Here is a 21,386-nt window from a genome sequence, read left to right on the forward strand (position 1 = left end):
AATATGGCATCCGTAGTAAAGAAACGGAGACCTTTTTTTGACCAAGCAAGAAACAGTTTGAATACTTGAACTTGCTAACTGTGGAAACTAATTACCATAGTCTCTGGGACTGGAACTGAGCCTCTCTGTTCTCGGGAATACCTGCTCCCCTCTCTAACCAGAGGCTGAGAGAGAGCAATGTCTGGGATGCCTTCTGGGAGGGAGAAGGTGGACTCCGATTCTGCAGTTCAGGGTCGGTGACCTCCCCCCTTTCTGGCTGGCTGTTTGGCTCCGGGGTGCATATGTGCCCCCAGCTGGGGCAGAGTTTTGGCCTCTTGGTCCGTGGCCTCCTGCCAGGGAAGGAACCTCGCGGCAGTGCTTCTGCTCCAAGCTGTCCCCCGTTGGCTCGGGCAGGTCTGCAGGGACTGCTGGGGCTGCCGCACAGCCGCAGGCTGCGTTATACCCCTGCGAGCAGGGCTCCCAGGCGTTTCAGCAAACTGAATAGGAGTTTTGAGAAACTCTCTAACCCATTTACTGTTTAATGTGGTTAAAAATAGATGCCTCAACAGTCTGTGAAACTCAGTGATATTAGTTCAGACCCGTACATCAGTCATTGCTTATGTTACCTCTGATTGTGGGTTTGCTTTTTTGCTTTTTCTGGTCAGGCAGCTCTTCCTGTAAAGGTCCTTCCTCCCCCTACCCAGATAAAATTAACATCTTGCTAAAATGCACTTATGGAGTAGAAAACGTTCTCTTAATTGCATTAAGAGAATACATAATGTGTTAATACAACATAAATATAAAGTTGCATCAGTACAACAAACACTTTTGTATCTTTCCAGATACTTGCTCGAGAGTAAAACAAGTATATGGCTTATGGGTTATCAGTACAACAATAGCCCTTATGAAATGCATGCTTTGTGGTTATAAGCCACAAGTTTTTTAGACCTAACAATGGCAGTGGGGCTTGATACGCCGCAAATAAATGTCTGAGAATTTAGGTGACTTTGTATTTAAAATCACTTTCTGACAAAGATGCTTTTTATGCCTTTCTAATTCTGTTTGGGGCTCACCCTTACTTTAAACCAAGGAATACTACTTTATCTGCAGATGCCAGTTGCTTCCATATGTCAGGTCCCTGTATCCCTCAACTGTCCTTTAGCTATGGTGTTGCTCCATATTGCTCTTCCTATAACTAGGTATTTAGCTGTTCTGTCACTAAAGTGCATAGTGCTTATTATGCAAATGTATGAAGTTTACATGACATGAGAGCATATTTATCAGCTTGACCAGACACCTTCAATAGCAGACTTTGAGCTAAATTCTGGACTGCTGTGGACTCTCTTTTTTTTGTGTGTGTGTGGGGAGGGCGGGGAAGGCGTGCCAAACACTTCAAATAATGCTTGTGTGTAGTAATGGTCAGGAATCATTCTTTATTAACCTTGCAAGGTTGTTGGTACACACCTGTCATGGCAATCAAATTACTTCAGTTAATAGCATTTTGTTACAATGCTCCTTCCATATGATGTTTGCTTTTTGTTTTAAAACTTGACGTATACAGAAATTGTGCTTAAATGGAAAGAGTTAAATGACTGGAAGACAGTTGCTTTAAGAAGTATTCTTGTTATGAGCTTAGAGATGGACAGATGTGCTTCTAACATTGGTATAAACTTCTGATTTAAAAACTGGTTTTGAAAGGAATTGGTGCTAATACTAGCTTTTCTAAGGGTTGTTCAGTTAAGCCATTGCAGTCTTTCCTAGAGTCAGTATAGTTATACCAATGTAAAGATGAACTCTGGAATTGATTAAAGCAGTTTGTAAACTTAAGTAGATGCTCTGATACAACCACTTGTGATAGAGAATTTTGACTTTTTCATCTAATACCCTATAAAAAAACAACTGTCCAGACAGTCTTTGGAGAATTATGGCCTTCAAATTACACCCTTGGTATAGTTGCTGTCCATGGGGCAAATCTGCACCGCATGAGGAAGGGCAGGTTGTCTCGGGGGTTTGGCAGTGGTTATAGACCTTGTGCCACAGGTTTCCGTTGTCAGAAAAGTTACTGTAGTCTGAGCCGAAGACGTGCGAGAACCGAGCTGGTAGCAGGTGTGCTCTCAGATTTACGGGTTGCAAAGTGCCTCTAAAGAAAACTTGCCTGAAATACAGTGGCCTACTGCACATCAAGAAGGGGGAGCATGAGGGCTGTGACAACTGCTGACAGTTAGCAAAATTTAAGTTCTTTTTTTTTTTTTTTCCTCAATTTTAACTCAATCTTTCACAGTTTGAATGTGGCATATTTAGCTCTGACTCAGAGGTCCGCTTGGAGAACTCTTGTGTTCCTAATGAAGTAGGATGTTAAGTAGAACAGAAATACTGTGTACTGTTTGTAAAGATGTTTTGTGAGATATGAAAAATATGAAAGGTATCTTTGAGTTTAGGTATGTGTAGCATTAGAGTGGTATACAGCTTATCTGTAGAATATTGGCAGCATTGTATGAGATGTTTTATTAATGGCTTTTACAGTCTCTTTTTACAGTAGCAACTTGAAATAGCCTGAAAATCCAAAGGGTGTGTGTGTGTGTGTGTGTTTTGGGGGAGTTTTTGTTTGTTTTGGGGGGTTGTTTTTAATCAATACCTCCTTAATAGCAACCCATAGGATTAGGCTATTGAAACAGTAAGGCTTTTCAGTCACTAAACTCTTCCTAAGGAGTTCTGTGGAGTCTGTACATTTTGGGGCAGAAAACTAAGCTGTCTGGATAGCTAATTGTAAGGTAGGTGGAATAAGAGTTAATATTTTTATTACATATCCATTTCAATATCTTTGTTTGATTCTTGGATCTCATAGGAATCCGTCAACTGCATTCTACCAAGCGTTCCATTTCAACAAGTTACGTGAGTCAAAGACCTTCTGGGATAGGTATGAATTCTTAAATATGGTATGCATACATGCTGAAGTATGCATGAATAGCTTTGCTCTATGCAAGTTTCTCGTCATCATTTTGCGCAAAATATGCTGCTTGCATTTAGAATTTCACATTGGACTTCTGCAACCTAAAAGTCTGAAAGCAGTCCCAGAATTATTTCAGCTGAGACTTAAAAGGTTTAAAGTACTGCACAAGATTTTTTCTTCCTCCTTCCGTTATGCATGTATCATACATAATGAGTAAGCTGAAAGAGTTTTAACACTAGTCAGCTATTAGCTGACCTTCACTAAAATATCTACAGCTTCCTTTTTCAAAAAAGGAAACTTTGGCGTTGTGACTGTTAAGTCCTATGTCAGAAGACAAGTTGTGAAAATGTCATATTTAAACGCGAGTTCAGCAAAGTTAAAATCTTTTGGCCTTAAAACCAGGAAAGGAAGCTTTGTGGCTTGCTTTCGTTCTGCCGAAGTTAAGTAGATGAGAACAAACCTGTACTGTAAAAAAAAAAAGAAGAGGACAAAGAAAACCTATTAAGCTAGCTTTGAACTCATGGCGAGAAACTGCAGTGAAGTCATATTTGTTATGGATATGACTTGTCAGAGATGCATTACTAATTCATCAGTAGCTGCAAGCAGTGTTTCTTTCCTGCACTTTAATGATTCTGAAGGGTGGTTTTTTTTTTTTTTGGTCAGCATTAAATTGAAGTCCTAGTGATTATATAACTTCGTCTTGTGATGCTCTGGCCTGTCACAAGATCTCTGCTTAACAAGCTCTGGAGAATATAAATTTTGTTTAGTTATTTGTTAAATATTGGCAACCATTTCGTAATTGTATTGGCTGTGTTTGACTTGAGGCTTACAAAACTTACAAAAGCTTTAAAGCTCGCTTGGCAGCAGTTTGCATACTGTACAACACTGATGGTTCAACGTAATGCTAATGCATCCTGCTCTGTTTTTTGTTGAAGTGCTAGCATTAGGCTAAGCTTCAAAAGCACGTCTTTCCTTTCTAACAGAAACTTTTATGCAACTTTTTTTTGCTTTATGCTTCAGGTCATGCCACTTTCCTTTATTTATGAGACAATGTTGGTGTTTAGGTTCCAAGTGCTTCCTTTATTTAATTGAAATAAGCTTCAGGGCCTTGAATACAAACTTGATAGGCAGACCAAAAGCCTGCTTTTAGGTCTAGCCTTCATTTATTTCTCTATATTCATGTCTCTTAACTTAAAATAGTTCTTAAAATGATGAAGCAGATTCAAAAAAATTAAAATTAAATTATTAATGATTAAAGTTGAGGCTTTACAAATCTTAGGTGTACATAATAATGTCCAAAGCAAGTACTGAAGTGTGGGATATAGAGAAACATCAAATTCAGGTAGATGTAAATGGCTTCCTTCAAAAATACACTCTTGCATCTTTGAACGCTTCCTAGTAAAAACAAGTATTTGTAAAAACATAGAAGCAACTTCATCGGGATTAATACAGGTTTTAAACTTCTAATCAGTTCAGATTCCAAACTCTTTGACAGGGTTTAGGGGTTTTTGCATTCATATCCCACTTACTAAATTTTCTTAAGATCACTTCATGTAGTTTTGCTTTACTTACTCAGATGACTAATACTGAACTGTGTTCAACAATAAATTTCCAATGAAAACCTAATAAAGAGAACTTGAAGTGCATAGTCAGTAAAGCTGATTCTCTGGCCTGCTTCCGATGGTAGGAATATGGTGGAGCTGAGCTGCGCAGGCAGGAAGCCAGTGCCCTCTGCCAGCGCGTGAGTACGTACGCTAGCAGAACGGGGAAACGGGTCGGCCCCGATAGCTTCAGCGTGTGCACGCAAGAAGGCCTCTGATGCAAGTGAGAGTCTGTTATTGGACTTGAGACATTTGATAACAAATTAAGTGGGTCTTGGCTTTTTGTGATGGCCAGTTTGTGAGAGAAATCTCTGCTGTGGAAAACCGTAAACCCTTCTAATACTGTCAGAATCCACTCAGTTTCTCCATCCCAAAATGTAGGGGTTCCCATTTACACTGCAGAACATACGGATCATAAGCCTGCTGGCAGTAGACTTCTTAATTACATTTTGCAGATCCTTCAGAAGTAGTTCATGCGCCTCAGGGGTTTAAATAAGGAGACTTTTAGCCTAAACAGTGGAAAATCTTCCTGTGTAATTTCAGTTGTGTGTGTTTTTTGTTTTTTGTTTTTTTTCCCATAGCAAATATGGTTTATTCTCCTGTGAGCAGTCATCTCTTGGGACCATCTGAAGTCAGCGAAGCTAACCACATGCTATTGCAAGGGACAGCAAAGTATTGCTAGAAAATGCTCTAGTAAAATAGACTTATTTCTTTTTTTGCTAACTCATCATCATGGGGAGAGTGCTAATAACAGTCAAACTATTAAGTAATGGTGAAATATTAGTTGTTATCAAGACTTTTAGGGAAGCCTGGAAATGTTTTTCCTGTATAGTATTCATAGAGGTGTTCCTAAGGGCACAAGTCTCATGAGTTGCTTTCCAACTAGCGCAGCTGCTTAGAGGATTAAGGGGAGTGACGGCTTCATGGTATGTTTCACATGAGCCTGGATCACTGCTCTCCTATAGCATAAACTTCTGCAAGTGGTAATAATACCATAGGAACTTGGGTGGATTTGCCTAAAACATAGCTATGGTTGGTGAACTTTAATTCAAAGCAGTACAATTTGTTTCCATTGTATTTTTATGTGCAGTATTAAACCTTCACAATGTTTAAAAAAAAAAAAAAAATCCTCCCCATATTTGCACCCAGATAAACATTTTCCAAGTGATGCTGGTAAACATCTTCAGTAAATCTGGTGAATCAGACAGCATCTCTCCCTGTGCTGGGTTATGCCAGACGTCCATTTCCCTATCCTGAGGCGCTCCATCAAATGAGATGCCTTTTCAGTAGATGGGAGAAAGGGAGGTGCAACGGGTTTCATACTTCTTGTTTGCAGCCTTATCTGGAAATTGTAAGGTGAAACTTCTAATTTGGAATTGGAAGTCTTAAACTCTATCAAATTAAAGAATTTGGTTTAGGAATAGACTGATGTTTCACATGATACACTATTCCAGTTCATGTTGCGGTTAATGTGGTTCTTCCTGATGCTTCCTTCTCATGGAAGATAGGCACAGTGCGACTGTTGCACAGGGGAGAGTGTTTGATTAGTGCCACTCAAGATCTTATTAAAACTAATAACCACAATGTGTCCAAAACCAACCAACCAACCAAAGCCCCCCAAAAGAGAAAAAAACCCACAACTAAAACACTTCAACTTGCACAAAACAGGCCTCATTGCTTTTTTCTTTCATTACTTGCTTCTGAATTGCTTCTTATGAACCAAGTATACTTGTCTAGTAACTTGAGCTTTTCATTGAGAGTCAAGAGCTTTTTAATCTGCTGATTTAATGTGTAGTTTCCCATTTGAGAATGAAGGGAGATAAACCTCTTGTTTTTTCCCAAAAGTATTCTCTTTTTATAGTATACTATATAGTATAATATTTCTTTTCTTAGCTTCTGAGATCAGTTATTACGTTGTACTGAATAATATATCTGCAGTCTCTTGTAAAACGGAAGAGAACTTAACTGTGCTACAGAAGTAGGTACTTACCTGTTTGACATAAGAGCTAAGTAGCATGGAGCTTGAGTAGACTTGCCTGCAAAGGCAGACACCTGCCAGTAATTCTGAGGCTGTGAATTCACATTCTTGCACTGTCTTAACAAAGAAAAAATATAAAAATCTGAAATACTTGCATAGTTGCTCTTTCAGGGCTGGATAATTGTTCATATTGGGACCCCATCATACTGAATCTCATAACTGGTTGGAGGCTGATTAAACATGCCTTAAGTATTTCAAGTATAGAGAGAGAGAGAGAGATAAAAGACTTTTCTGGAAGGACTAAGTCACTCAGTGATAAGACATAAGAGTTGGCTAGTTAAGTGATTATGGTAGCTCATAAATGAGCAAACCAATGAGGGGGAAAATTAATACACTGTTTTAATTTGCATTTCACTTATAAGCAAAGCAAATGTGGGAACACTTTGAGATACCTTACTGTTTTCCAGAAAGGCTACTTGATCATTTCATTTAAAGCAGTAACAAGAAAACAAACTAGGGGAAATCACTTAGTTCAGGGGTGTCTGTGAATCTGTGGTCTGTGATAATATCTTTTCCACTTTCACCCAGCAACGCAGATCTAGTGCTTTAAAGGAAGAGCCTCTCCTGTAGGCTGTGGACCAGAGCTACTGGGCAATAATCTCTCGCTAACATCAGTGCAGCCTCTTGTAGCCTGTTCTGTAGAGTCTTTCCCACTCTCGCAGGGTTAGTGAAGCCGGATGGTAGAGCTAATGTACCTTAAAGCCTGAGTGAATGGTGCAACAACTCTTGATGCTAAAAGCTGGAGGAAATAGCAAGAGCAGGAAAGTGCAGGAGAATGCATGTATTCTGGCAGTCTTTTGGGATGTCTTGCTGCTAAGAAATTCCTTCGGAAAATAGTATGCAGATTATCCGTAGGCATGGCCGGATATAGAATGTGCTCTTTGTTCCTGACTGCAAAAGTGAAGCTTCATTATTGGTTTACATCATCCAGTCACCAGGACTTGCAGTTGCCTTTAAACAAGAAACATTTTTACCTAGTCTGACACTTGACAGTGCCAAAGTGGCACAGTTCATAACTCTCATTCCTAACGCATTCAAACTTGGCATAAAATACACACACTACCAAGGACTATGGAATCTCTAAAAGTTAAGTGTGTTTTTTAGCATACAAAACAATTTGAGCTATAAATGCCTTTCTTTGGAAGCTTGGGTTCTTAGTGTTTCCACCTAGCTTTCAGAATTAATTTTGAACTTGAACAGGTCTCTTGGAAAGATGATAGGTATGTCTAAAGACATTAATGATGAAAACATTAAGTAGAGCACAACGGTGTGTGCTTATTGAATCTACTGTTGAAATAGATCTTAATGGTCTTAATGCTCACAAATGTGAGGGAATGTTGATGGTTAAATTTTCATCCAACTGTTAAAGAAGCTCACAGTAAGAAACTAACCTTTTTTTGGCTGTCTTCCAATCCACTCATCCTCAGTTTTTCTCATTAGTCGCTCGTTTTATTAATTTTCCAGTTCTGTCAACAATGTCCCTCAAGTTTTGAATAGTCTATAGTAAGTAAGCTTTCATGAGCTACAAAATCGTACTCTACAGAGAACACTTGCTTGATCATTGTGTAATACCAGTATCGTCAGTAACCGTAACCGTCGCTGTATGCTGTACTAATATGCCTAGCAAACACTCGTTTAACAATATTATAGCTTGTCGATGGTACTGAAACATCTTTACTAGAATCTCCTACCGTACATTTGAAATACTGAATCTGTAAAGTTTTTGCAGCAGTGAAGCCAGAATTATACTAAGTGTATTAACAAGGTACTGCATTGTGTAAAGTGTGATTACTGTGTATTAAGCATGAAATGCCTCAGAAATATGACCTGCACTTAGACTTACTAGTTCTCTTCCCGTTTGCTTCATCTGTATGTACATGGTTGTCCAAAACACTTCTCACCTTTGTTTATAAGACGTTTGAAACAAACAAAAAAATACAGGGCTGTTCTTGAGTTGCAGGTATGTAGAAGAAATATACCTAATATACAACATAAAGAATTGCAAGGTGCAAGCTTTAAGTATTTGTTAAAATACTTCTTGTTTCAAAAAAAAACAACCCCACCAAAAACGAAAAGCATATGTGATTGTGAGCTTTTGCTAAGCAGTCTTATTAGCAGTCAAAGCCTATTTTTCCCATTGATCCCAAAGTAAATGGGGGAAAAATTACATTTTAAGCCACCAGGATTTTTGAAACACTCAAAACGAGGATTTCTCAGACTGAATAGGATTTTGCTTGCCTGGTGCATAAAGTGGATGCTGTTTTCACCACCTGTCTCTGGAAATGGGTAACTGCACTTAGTAATCTTGTCACTCTTGCTGACTAACTCTTGCCTTCTGCTTGGTGTGCTTCAGAGCAGTCTTTCCACACCAATATAATCTCCTTTTGGTCAGACCCATTCAGGTTACTTTAATATCATCATGGTTTTTTGTTGTTGTTAGGAGTGTATGTGTCTTTTTTTGTTTTTAAACAAACTTGGAGGTCCAAATCAAACTGGATTGGTCTCTTAAATTAGTGTCACTTTTTAGTTCTAAAAAAAAAAAAAACCCAAAAAAACCCCACCTGTCTTTCCACTTCTAACTGAAGAACTTGCAAATTGGGATATTGGCTATAGAGTGGATGTTGCACTAAATGAACGAATTATAAATTCTTTCTTAGTTATGCTCATGACAGCTTAAAAAAAACCTTACTTGACTGAAAATATTTGACCTTCTCATAAGGGCTGAATTGTATGTATAACTTCAATTTTGCAGCCATAGGATAGAAAAAAAAAATTTTTTAGTGGAAACTGGGCTTGGTATCAACTGCCGAGGATTTGAGGAAAAATACAAAACGCTAAGATTTGGCAGCATATTTGGAGTACGGCACGAGGGGTAGGCAGCACTGGAGAGATCTGCTCCTGAAGCATCTCACAGGAGCTATTCATTGCAGAGGGCACTCTACCGTGCGTAAAGGCCAGAGTAATATGGGAACTGTGCTAGCATAAAATCTAATTCTGATGCACTTTTTGAAAGCAAAATGAAATCATGCTATCAAGATAAAACCACATCTGACAGCTCTGGGAACTGAATGAAGACTGTTCTGTCAGCGTGGAGCTCGGCCTGGGGTGGAAGGGCATTGATCCGGTTAATCCCAGGACTCTACCGACTAAGCAGCAGGGATCCTGGAATTCATACTGGAAGCAGTTCTGTAACCGTGGCTGGGTTCTCTGACAACAGCCTTAGCTGTCGTGAGCCTACGGACAGCAAGAGTATTGAAATGAATACAGGTAGCACGCAAATGCTGTCATGGCTTGCAGCAAGACTTCGTCGTATCGCTTCAGGCGTAAAGGGTGGATGGAAGAGTGATGGTTTCTTTGGCTGTGTTCAAATCACAGTTGTCCGGGAGGGGGTCCTCATATCTACCACTGTGCATACTGCACGCATTTAAACAGGTGAAAATTTGGAGCACAAGATAGAGCATGAGAAAGGTGTCTCTATTGCACCTCTTAGGTGTTAGTATATCAGGTGATTAAAGGAGAAGACTGCCTTCTTCCACTTCAGACTTCTTCCTGGAACTCATTAAATGCCTTAACATTGAGCAGTGTAGCTGAATTTTCCTTTTTTTTAAAAAATCACACCACAATTATTGAAATGCAAATGTTGAGACCAATCTCAAATTTAACTAGAAAAGTATTGGCAAAAGATTTATGTAAAACATCTTGCTGTAAACTAGTTCTTATGTGAAAGCAGATCCCACCCCAAAATATGCTGTTTGCCTTTATTTTTGCTCCTGTTGCCTTTATCTCTTACAGGCCCCTCGCTTGTCCTCTGGAGTGCTATTAATGAAAGCCTGCATCAGTGGCGTGGCAGTTTGAGGACTTCAGTGATTTTTGAGCACACAGGTGTTTCTGAGAGTTTCAGAAATTCCTGTTTTTATATTAATGTTTTGAGTAGGTGTACTTATCCTTGGTCATGAATTATAAACATTCTTTGTTCTGAGGAAGCTTTCCATAAATACAACTTAAAAGAAGATAATAAGACCCTGGAACAATTTTCTTTTGAAATGGGTGTTCAGCATTTTAGTTTTAGATTAGAAGCTTAGCTCAGCTTAGAAATAGAGGCAATTACTTTCTCAATCGCTGATTCACTCTACTTGTAAATGCAGTTTTGGTGCTAGGCACCTCATGAGTGTGGGGTTTGGTTTTTTTTGGTGAGACTTGGTGAAATGAATTTGTCTAAATATTCTTTTAATAATAGACTTTTGTTTCATTTATGTAACTGGTACTTCAGAGCCTGTTGCCAAAACTCTTAATTTTAAAAACTCTTGTAGTTTTTTTAACATTTAGTGCCTTTATGCAATTAAAAAAAAGGCAAAATTCCAAATATGACTGCAAACCTTGCATTTTTTCCCATATGTTAATTTTTTCAATACATAGCTGCATACTACTGATAGCAACTTTCATCTGGAGGAGCATTATCAGTAGTTACCGCTAGCAGGCCTGGTAAGTAGTCCAAGGACTGCAGTCAGAGACGGAGCTGTGGAGTAAAACAGGACCACCGAGGCCTAGTATTGGCGGGCAGATATGCAGAGTAAGGGATCGACAGGAGATATTTCTGTGGATGCCGTTATTCCCGCAGAAACAGCTGCTGCGGCCGTGTCCCTCTGCAGTCGCGGGCTGTGGGGGCTGCGCTTATCCGCTCCGCAGCTCCTCTCCCAGAGCCCCCGAAGTTCTGGCTCGAGAGAACCACGAACGATTGACTTGCTTCTCTTCTGTGGCTTGAAAAGCAGACTAGGAATGTTAAGACCTGAGTTGCTGTAACTTGCAATTTAAAAATGTAGTTCAAGATTGTTTCCCGCAGTAGATAACTGTTTTCTTATACTAATGACTGCTAAGATGTTTTGGTAGAACGTTCTGCGTTAGTATGTCTTTGGGAAAAAGACTGTCCTGTCTGTTTTTTTACTGTTTGTTTTGTTTTTTATGATTTGTAAACACTGACCCAGTTAAAATTCACTGAAATCAAATAAGTGCTCTTGTGGAAATCTAGAACTTCGAACGTGTCTCTTATTCTTTTGCTGACTATTGCCACTCAGTTGCAAAATTGTAAATACAGTGCAGATCCGATAATTTTTTTCTTAGTGGAAAGTGAGGAAAGCTGAGAAATGAAGCAAGGAATCAGAGCAGTTAATTTACTCATTATTCTGATGCACTTTTCTGGCTGTGTGTCATAAGCACAGTCAGAGGAATTATAAACTGTAGGAGCTGGGTGTTTTAGGAGCTCTAACTGCACCAGGCAATACAGGGCAGGGATTCGGATGATTCGCATACTGAATTCCTGCATCTGAAACTTTAGCCTTTCAGTGAACGTATGTTTTAGGACTCTTGTGGATGTCAGTGCACAGTTTTAATCAAATGATTCAGTAATACTCATTAAGTTTTCTCCTCTTTTTCTTTTTACAGTGCTTCTGGTGCAAGTGTTGTTGCCATTGACAACAAAATAGAACAGGCAATGGTAAGTAGAAAGCAAGTTGTTATTCCTAACAGGATGAACAGTTGGTCATTGAGCGTAACTTTCCAGCTGTATTGTCTTTCTGCAAGTCTATAACAGCCCTTCAGTCAGGTCAGCCTGACACCATTATTTGAAAAAATGACTTTATCAACTATGGGATGACCACAAACCGGGATTGTTCTTACATTTAATCTAAAGAGCTTCTCAGTTACACTCTTGGCCTGGAAGATCTCTTATCCTACGAATTGCTGCAAACAAGCTGACTGAACTTAAAGGGATGCTGAAAATACACAGCACGCTTAAGTCTCTTCAATAAAATTCATTGCTAATTTATCTCTGTTGTCACTTAGGCTGTGCTATCCTTTACACTTTGTTCAGCTTCGGTTATGTCTGTTTGATCTCATTTCTGACAATTTAGAGGCTTTCTTCTTTCTTGGTTTTCATAGACTTTAGTGCTTGGGATTCTGTAACATGGAATCCTGTCCTCAGCTCAGAACTTCAGAGCTGATGCTTTCCTTCTAAGGAGCTGGGCCGTAATTCTGGGTCTCTGTCCTCAGTACAGTTGAGGCGACTTGCCATCTTCGTGAGGCCTTGTCACAGTTTGAGCGCTGTGATCCGACCTATCCAGAATGCTCCCTGCAGAAAGGTTCATTTAGGCAGTTAACAGGCTTCTGAGGCCCCAACATAGGATACTGCCTAAAAGCCATTATTGTCTTAACTTCCTGTTGGGTTGTAAATACTTGCAATACAACAAAAAAGGTCTTTAAAAAGCTCTGTGTCCATTCAGGTTACTTTAATATCATTGTTTTTTTTTTTCTCTTTTTTCTTTTGCTTCAGGGGAAAACATACTCCATTTTAATGAGTATAGAAGTACTTAAGTTGCTAGAACTTAGCTAATGTTGAATGCTGGAAACAAAGCTTTTGAAATAAAGGACATCAGTAGTGAATTAAAGAACTAGGTTATTGGCTCTGAAGGCTAATTTATTCCTAAGTGCTTTAGTTTTCCAGCCTTACCACTTACTTCAGTGAAAACAGTACATTCTGGGGCTGGAGTGGAATGAAACTGTTCTTTCATTTGGTGTAACTATTAACTTATTCTTCACAGGATCTAGTAAAAAGCCATTTGATGTATGCAGTAAGAGAAGAAGTGGAAGTCCTGAAGGAACAAATAAAAGAATTAGTTGAAAGAAACTCTTTACTTGAACGAGAAAATGCACTGTTAAAATCTCTTTCAAACAACGATCAGTTATCCCAACTTTCAACCCAACAGGCCAACCCTAGTAGCACTTCACAAGCGCAAACAGTGATAGCACAGCCTCCACAGCCAGCGCAACCTCCACAGCAGCCGAATGTCTCCTCAGCGTAAAGCTTTCTCGCCTCGTTTAAAACAAACAAAACCCGAGAGCAGTCTGTCCTTGTGTGCCACTGGTGTTCTTCCCACTCTGTACGAAAGCGAGTAGCCATGCTTCTGTTGTGTGTTTGGCCTTTTCAGTATTAGACAATCGTCCCACAAGAGCTTTCCCTCGCTGACGCGTCGCGCCGTGCGGCTGGTGCCCGTGCGTCATCAGCGCGCGAGGGGAATGGGAGCAGGAGCGACGCGTTTGCTGGGCGCGCAGGAGCGAGGTCTGTAGGAGCTTTGGTGGCTCTCCGAGGTTCCCATTGCCCCTGGATTACTTTGAGCCTTGCTATCTCGTAAGAAGTAACAATTCATCTTAAGAGCCACTGTTCTTTCAATATAAGAAACATTTGCCTACATTAGTTTCATTTATTTGTTTTATTTATTACAGGGCTGCTATTTTCATAATGTACATGAACAATGTCACAGAACTTTTTTAATTTTTTTAATAAATGTATGTATCAGTAAAATGATAGACGGGATTGTGTTTAATAGATAAAATGTTTAGGCAATAATTGAACAAAAGAATCCTGGCATATTTCTAACACTAATGGCAATTTACCTTTGGTATTTATTTACGGTAGTAAAGATCCAGCTTGAATGTAAATTTTGTATAGAGTGTAAGTATGAAGACCATAGTGCATCTGTACAGGTAGTCACCAGTTATTGTGATATAATAAATAATTGATGGGCTATTTTGATGAAGAAAACTTTGCTCATTTCTGTTTCTACTTTCTAATAGAGAGAAATTGCCATGATTCCTCTGCTTTTTGACATTTCGTATAATTTTTTTTTTTTTTTGGGTGGGAATAAAAAGCTGTGAAATTGTTCAACCTACTTTGTAACCAAAGAAGCAAAGCTGTGTAATTGATTTTTTTTTATTTTATAATGCACACTCTTTATGTATTTTTATTTAGTGTTTTCTCATTCACAACTTTCTTTGCTGTCTAGCATGATCTGCATGACCTATAATCTTTGAACCACTTTCGTACCTCATGTTTTTATCCAGCACTCTTATTGTAATATGTAATAGTCTGTGAACAATGTCAAATAAAAAAGAAAGAACAGCTGGTGTTGGTGGAGTTGAGCTAGTGTGCTATGCACTAGTTGTTTAAAAAAAAAAATGAAGTGAGCCATCTTTTGTTCATTTAAAATGGTGTTTTGAATTTCGTATGCAGAAAACGTTTTGTTACATTGCAGATTTTAATGTATTTAATAAATGCAACATGCAGATTAAGTGCAGTGTATACTGAGTATTTAAATTAAAATGTACATTTCATAAATACAGTTTCAAGAGAGACCATCATTTGTGTAAACTAACGCAGTGTGTCAAATTGATGTATAAATATATATATTTTAACACATTTTTCTGAAATTAAATTGCAGTTTTGTTGAATTTTTTGGCTCTAGATGTGTTTAAAATGCAACTAAATTCTATGGCACATCTTTTCCATTACAAAATGGAAAAAGGTAACTTTAGTGAGCCAGCAGTAGCATATAGTTGTTGCCTTGATATTCAGAGCTAATGCCCGATTTAACGTAAAGGGGATGGGAAAAGCTTTGTGCCCTTCGGGGTGCTGAGTGCATCCGCCCGAAACCTCCGTAAGGAAGGAAACGGTGGCCCTTGCTCCAGGCTCTGTTGGGACCGAGCACCGCCAGGCGAAACAAGGGTGCTGGCGCTGTCCCAAGCGGGGGCCGGGGAGCAAGCGAGCGGAGCGGAGCGCCCCGCGCGCAGGACGTCGGCGCAGACGCCTGTGCCCCCTTCCCGCTCGGGAGCCGTCGCGCCTCGGGTGCCGTAGCCTGGACAGGGAGGGTGACTGTCGCTGGGCTCGGGGCTGCGGGAGTCGGGGAAAGCTTGATACGTGCTGTTCGGCAAACGCAGGTTTCCTGAACTGGCGACGTTTAACCAGTGAAGCTTGGTTGCCGCTGGTCTTACAGATGTATTGACCAGCAGTCCCTAAAAGATTGTCCTGTATGGCCAATATCTGCATTTTCTGATAATGTTGGTAAGTGTAACTGCTTTTCTTGCAACACGCTTTTTCCTTTTATGCTGTAAGAAGCATAATTCTGATGCATACACAAAGCCTATCTGTGATTATTTTTTTCTTTTATTGGTTGTTTTTTGTAGTGATACAGATGAATTAAAATTTGGCGGGGCACTGGGGTTTTGAAACGATTTGGTGTCTGTGTTCTTAAACCAAGAACTTACTTTAGAGAAACATCTGCAAAGAGTAATCTGCACAGCAAACCTTCCCAACGGTAGCTGTGGACACAGATCAAAGCCATAATCCCAGTGCGATGCCATCCAGGTCACTTGGGAGCCTGTACCTGTTCTGTTAGGTTCCCTGCGAATGTTTACTGTGATACCCCAGCACCGCATATGTCTAACCCCTGGACCTTTTTTATTTGTTAGGTAAGAAGAATATTAAAAAAAAAAAATGGAAACTGTAAATTTTGATGTCTTCAGATATCAAGGAAGCATCTTTGTCCAGTGTTCCAGCAGTTGCAGAGCATTGCACCTTTCTGGTAAGCATCAGTTCACAATACAGTTCAAATAAGCGGCATATATATATATATTTTTTTAAGTACTCGCAAGTAAAATGCTAAGTGATCTTCATTTCAGTTGTAGATTGTTGCTCTTGGCCTGCTGTAAGCACGTGTATATACTGCTGTAAAGCCTTCAGTGGAACAAGAGCGTTGTATACTAATTAGAGAACCAACAAAATATTTCAGTAGCTAAACTTATTAAAAATGAAAGTGTAAATAATAGCTCACTGGCTATATGTTAAGGATATAGATGTGTTGAGAGTCTGTCGTCTTAGAATAGCTGGTGAACTAAGAAAAAATGGATAAATTTGGGGACTTCTGGATATAAAAGTCCTTCAGATAAGTGGTTTAAGACTCTTCCAGAGGCAATAGTATAACTGTAAATCCCTTCTATTCCTAAGGAATATAAGTAGTAAAGAGACTGAAGCAATCCTTTACTTAAGTTGCTAATGTTCTGATGGTGGTAGAAGCATAAAACCAAGACTAGGAAGAGGGGACAGTCCTAAGCACTCCCAATTCCAGTGGAATTGGTGTCTTCAGTCCATCTCTCCCTCACGTGTAATACTTGTAATTACAAATATGTGACTGTCTTCATGCAGCTCTGTTACCCAGGTATGATTAGAGTCACTTAAATACGGGTGTTCTAGAGATGTTTTCTCTCTTTGAAAGGAAAAAAAGCATTTAGCAAAACTGCAGAAAATAGGGGATGAAGCAAAGATTAAACATCCTGTGAAGAATCCTTTGCTTTGCTCTGCCCCTTTCATTTTTTCCTTTCACTTTCTCCTAGCGTTAAGTCATATTCAGTTATAAATATTAATACTTGCTGTGCTGAGAAAAATGCTTTAAAATGGCAGAACTGAGTTCAGAAGATGGTCTTGTTTGTGCAGTCTTTCTGCAAGAGGCGATCTGGGGAAAGGGCTGAGGAATCGCAGCAGCTCCGTGTCGAAAGATCCTCTTGAGGTTTTTAAGTGTTTGATGTCAGAGACTTAGCAGGAAGAGCAAACTTCTTGTCAACAAAGTGCTTGCGCCGCTGTCAGGTTGCGTTGGCGGCTGCTCTGCTTTCCGGGCTCTCCGTGTCGGTTTGCTGCCGTAAAGCCTTTCTCTGTTGTTTTCACACGTGGCAGCACCAGCGAAGCCCATCAACTACCAGCTGCTGTCGGCATCGCGCAATGCCGGGCAGAGAAGGGAAGCGCACGCCAGGAGCTTTGGGAGCCAGGCCGGCGCTGCAAAAGCGCGCAGGCGGCAGTGCCGGGCTCCCTGCCGCTCCCAGGCCGGCTGGCGGCTTTCGGGGCTCCTTCGGGCACGTGACTGCGCTTAGGGGGCTGCGTGCGAGAGTGAGCTCTTACGGTACGATGTCGCTCCGGCGGGAAACGGTAATGTTGTACATTCCTGGAATATATCTGTCTGAAATTATTACATAGCTTCAGCATAACAAATAGAGAAATAATTCAGCTACTGGTCTTGCAGTGCTTCGAAGCTGGATTGACCCTATCTGCGTGCACGTGCTTGGTGCGGGCGGGAGGGAGAACGTAGTCACGGTGTCTCTCGGTGGCAAGTAACACAGAGCAAAGCGATCTTAACGCGATCACCCTTAGCTTTCTGGTGGTTCAGACCTCGCGCCTGCATCTCAGAAGGGATGTGACAGAGGAGATGCAGAGAAGGGCTACAAAAATAAAGGGTGCAGAGGGGCTGCTCAGTGGCGGAGCCCGAGAAGCCTGGGGCTCCTCAGCTCCAAGGGGAGAGGGGCCGAGGGTGGCGACGGCCAGGGCGAACGCAGAACTGCTGCTCGCCGCATCTCATGGGCCGAGGAGCAGGAGCACGCCGTGAAACTAGTAGGATACCGATTTAAAATAAAAAAAGCATTTAATGCAGCATAAAGTGAACTTTGGGACTGGTTGGCACAGGATGTTGCTGAGGCAGATGGTACGTTCAAAAAGAGACTAGACAAATGCTTGGCTTCCCGGCTGACGAGCAGGGACACCCCAACGCCTCACTTCTGGGAGGGAGGAGAGGAGCAGGAGGGGAGAAAACTGGACAAGGTGGCTCAGCTCACGTGCTCTTGGTGGCGTCTCCCGTCAGCGCTGCTGGAGACAGAATATTGGGCAGATGGACTGTTTATCCAACTAGCAGAGAGCCTGTTCTTTCCTTAAAAAGAGTTGCTGTTCAATAACACATTCAAAATGTTTTGTGGTCTAAGGTAAGATTTCAGTCGAGCAACAATTAGCAAATCAGCCCCTTGAATTTTAGTTTGAGCAAGTTTCATTGCATTTCTATTAAAATGTCACTAAAAAACAAGTCACTTGAACCACTGAGACGTGAGATGTGGCATTTCTGGGTTCCAGTATCTAGTACAGCTATTTTTCCTTTTTTTTTCTTCTCATGAATGTGTAAGGGGATTTATTTCTGCTCGCCCCATGTGATATGCTGATTTTGCGATGCACAGTAGCTTTTCTCTTTTTGTGCGGTCGGTATTCATGTTAATAAGCCCACGCGTCCTCTCTCTCTTCTCTGAGGAGCGTTACAGCAACGATGCTCTGGTAGGTCCCCGGCCCGGTGTTTCCTGCAGCATCCCAGCGGTCTCTCCCCTGATTGCGAGCTGTGAAACCGCGATGCGCCAAGCCGGTAGTGAGGACTCCGCTCGCCCTGGTCGCTGCAAGCGCGGCCTCGGGCAGCCCTGGGGGTGTGGGAGCAGCTGTCCCCAGCCCGGCCCTGCCATGGGCTCCTGGCTTCGCGGGGCAGCGCTGCCCTGCTGCTGCTGCTGCTGCTGCTGCGGGGGCTTTTTCCCCCAGGGTCCTTATCGCCGGTGAGAATGAGTTCACCTCTCAATGCAGGGCGCTGCTGGCGGCGCAGGGGGCACTGCAAGGGGATTGCTGCGGGGGCCAGCAGGCAGCGGTCTCTGTCGGCGTTGCCGTTGGGCTGAAAGTGAGAAACCGTCAGGCTCGCTGTGGAAAGGGGGAAGGCAGCGCTGTTTAGTGAGAGGTTAAACCAAAAAGCAACACTGTGAAAAACAGTAGAATTAACATTTAATGTAGTTTGCTGCTTTGCCAGTGCTTGCATCTTATCTGAGGAAAATAAAAAAAGCCTTCTGGGTTGCGTGGCCCCCCACGAGGGCTTGGGACGCCTGAGCTGGTTTGCTGTTACAGGTGTCTGGGAAGGAATAAAGGGCAGGAAACACCTCAAATCGGCAAGGCACAATGCCCTTTTCTGCGTGTCGAGCCAGAGGCTGGAGATACGGGAGCCAGGGCCAGGAAGGGTCTGGGGTCCGGGGCAGGCAATGCCGGGGGCCGCTGCGGAGCTGCCTTGAGACAGCGCTAAGGCCGGAGCTGGAGCCGGGGGGCCGCGGCCGGTGTTTCCCAGTGGGCGCTGGCACATCCCCGTGCTTTGCCTGGTGCTCCCACTGCTGCCGGAGTCTCCAGGGTTTCAGGGGCCTCCGTGGCCTTTCCAGCAGTCGGTTCTCTCTTTCCCCAGAGCAAATTCTCCCGGGTGCTGGGCTCTGCTGAACAGCAGCTTTGCGTCGCTGACGGGGCAGATCCTTTATTCAGCCGCTTTTCCTGCAGGGGATTCCTGTTAAATATCCTCCTGCACCCTGGGCTCACCAGGTCGTGCAGACTGCCCAATCTCTTCTGATTAATAATTGCTGTAAAAGGCGGGTTTATTCCCTTTCTCTGTGTTCTTTGATTCTCTCGTGGCTGCTGTAGGACAGTGTCTGATACCCGACGGTATCAGGTGAGCGCCATGTGCTCATAGCTGAATGAATACACAGAATCGATGCTAGTTTATATGATCAGTTTTAGCATTAGACATTTTTTAGGTAAGCAATTAATCGATTTTTTTTGGGGGGGGAGGGTAAAGTTTGTGCCATACTGATTCCACTGAAGCACCTCAGTGAGGGAATGTTACGGGGGGGGAAAGCATGATTTTTAGCAGCAGCAGTGTTATTGCTGCAACTGGTTCTACCCAATGTGATACTGAAGAGCGAATGCAAAACCCGTCAGTGACGCTGCTGAAGTCACTGTGAAGAACTGACTGTAACCGCACTCCAAATCATGCGGCAGTGGTAGGCTAGAAAATACTTGGCAGGAGAGGAGGGACCACTTGCCATATGAAGCAAAACATATGCCAATCCCAACACATTTTGCTGAAGTGCAGTCCCACAGATGGCTTTGAGACTGCTTCACAGGCAAGAAAAGACAAGCGGTTGCAATAAGAAAGAATTGCATCTGGTTAATTACATTGCCTTAAAGGGACAGTTCAACCCTGTTAGAGATACTGACTGCATCTGTAGATTGTGCTTTACTAGGATATTACTTTACTAGCATAATGAATAGAGAACTAGATGATAATAACTAGAGAATATTATACAAAAAAAAAAAATCCTTTATCAGCTCCTGCAAATGAGACTCATTTCCTTCTCATGAGCAGAAGTAAACTTGGGTATCACTATTTGAGGTTTTTATAAAGAAACAAGCCTGCTGCTTTATGGCATTTGTACACAGAGTTAGAGCCTCACAGCGTGGTTGGGGTTGGAAGGCACCTCTGGACCATCTGGTCCAAACCCTGCTCAGACAGGGTCACCTAGAGCAGGTTGCTCAGGGCTGCGTCCAGTCAGGTTTTAATTATCTACAAAGATGGAGACTCCATAACCCCTCTGAGCAACTTATTTGATCACCTTTACAGTGAAAAGCTTTTTTCTTTCTAATCACCTTTGTGGCCCTTTGCTGGACTCACTCCAGTCCATCCATGTCTCTCTTGTACTGGGAGCCCAGCACTGGACACAGCACCCAGGTGTGGCCTCGGCAGGGCTGAGTGGAGGGGCAGGATCACCTCCCTCGACCTGCTGGCAATGCTCTGCCTGATGCACCTCAGGATATCGTTGGCCTTCTTGGCCAGGAAGGCGCATTGCTGGCTCATGGTCAACTTGCAGTCCACCAGGACCCCCCACGTACTTCTCTGCAAAGCTGCTCTCCAGCTGGTGGGCTCCCAGCCTGTCCTGGTCCATGGGCTTAGTCCCCGCCAGGGGCGGCACTTGGCACTTCCCTTTGCTGAACTTCATGAGGTTCCTCTCTGCCCATCTCTCCAGCCAGCCAAGGTCCCCTGAATGGCAGCACAACCCTCTGGTGCCTCAGCCACTCCTCCTGGTTTTGTGTCATCTGCAAACTTGCTGAGGGTGTGATCTGTCACCATCAGGTAAGTGACCCATCTGTCACCCATCATCTTGGTCACTAATGAAGATGTTAAACAGTATCGACCTTTGCTATAGTCCACTAGCAACTGGGCTCCTGCTGGATCTCGTGCTGCTGATCACAACACTCTGAGCCTGGCAGTTCAGCCAGTTTTTGCTCTACCTCACTGGCCGCTCATCTAGCCTGTACTTCATCAGCTTGTCT

The 21,386-nt window shown here is 42.2% G+C and overlaps 1 protein-coding gene across 3 annotated transcripts in view; it reads left to right on the forward strand.

Moving 5' to 3' along the window:
• The window catches only part of TSC22D2 (TSC22 domain family member 2), a 32,890-nt gene extending 18,042 nt beyond the window's left edge, over positions 1 to 14,848 (forward strand). Inside the window, exons 2-4 of one of the 3 annotated variants that reach the window (XM_013942345.2) lie at positions 2,825 to 2,896; positions 12,008 to 12,059; positions 13,162 to 14,848. In XM_013942345.2, coding sequence (XP_013797799.2) covers positions 2,825 to 2,896; positions 12,008 to 12,059; positions 13,162 to 13,422 — 385 coding nt within the window. In that variant the 3' untranslated portion in view covers positions 13,423 to 14,848. The remainder of the gene's footprint in view (positions 1 to 2,824; positions 2,897 to 12,007; positions 12,060 to 13,161) is intronic. The other 2 variants (XM_013942348.2, XM_013942346.2) reach the window with 2 other exon arrangements.
• Positions 14,849 to 21,386: the final 6,538 nt, after the last annotated feature.

This window comes from Apteryx mantelli, chromosome 9 (assembly GCF_036417845.1).
Source record: "Apteryx mantelli isolate bAptMan1 chromosome 9, bAptMan1.hap1, whole genome shotgun sequence".
Lineage (NCBI taxonomy): Eukaryota > Metazoa > Chordata > Aves > Apterygiformes > Apterygidae > Apteryx > Apteryx mantelli.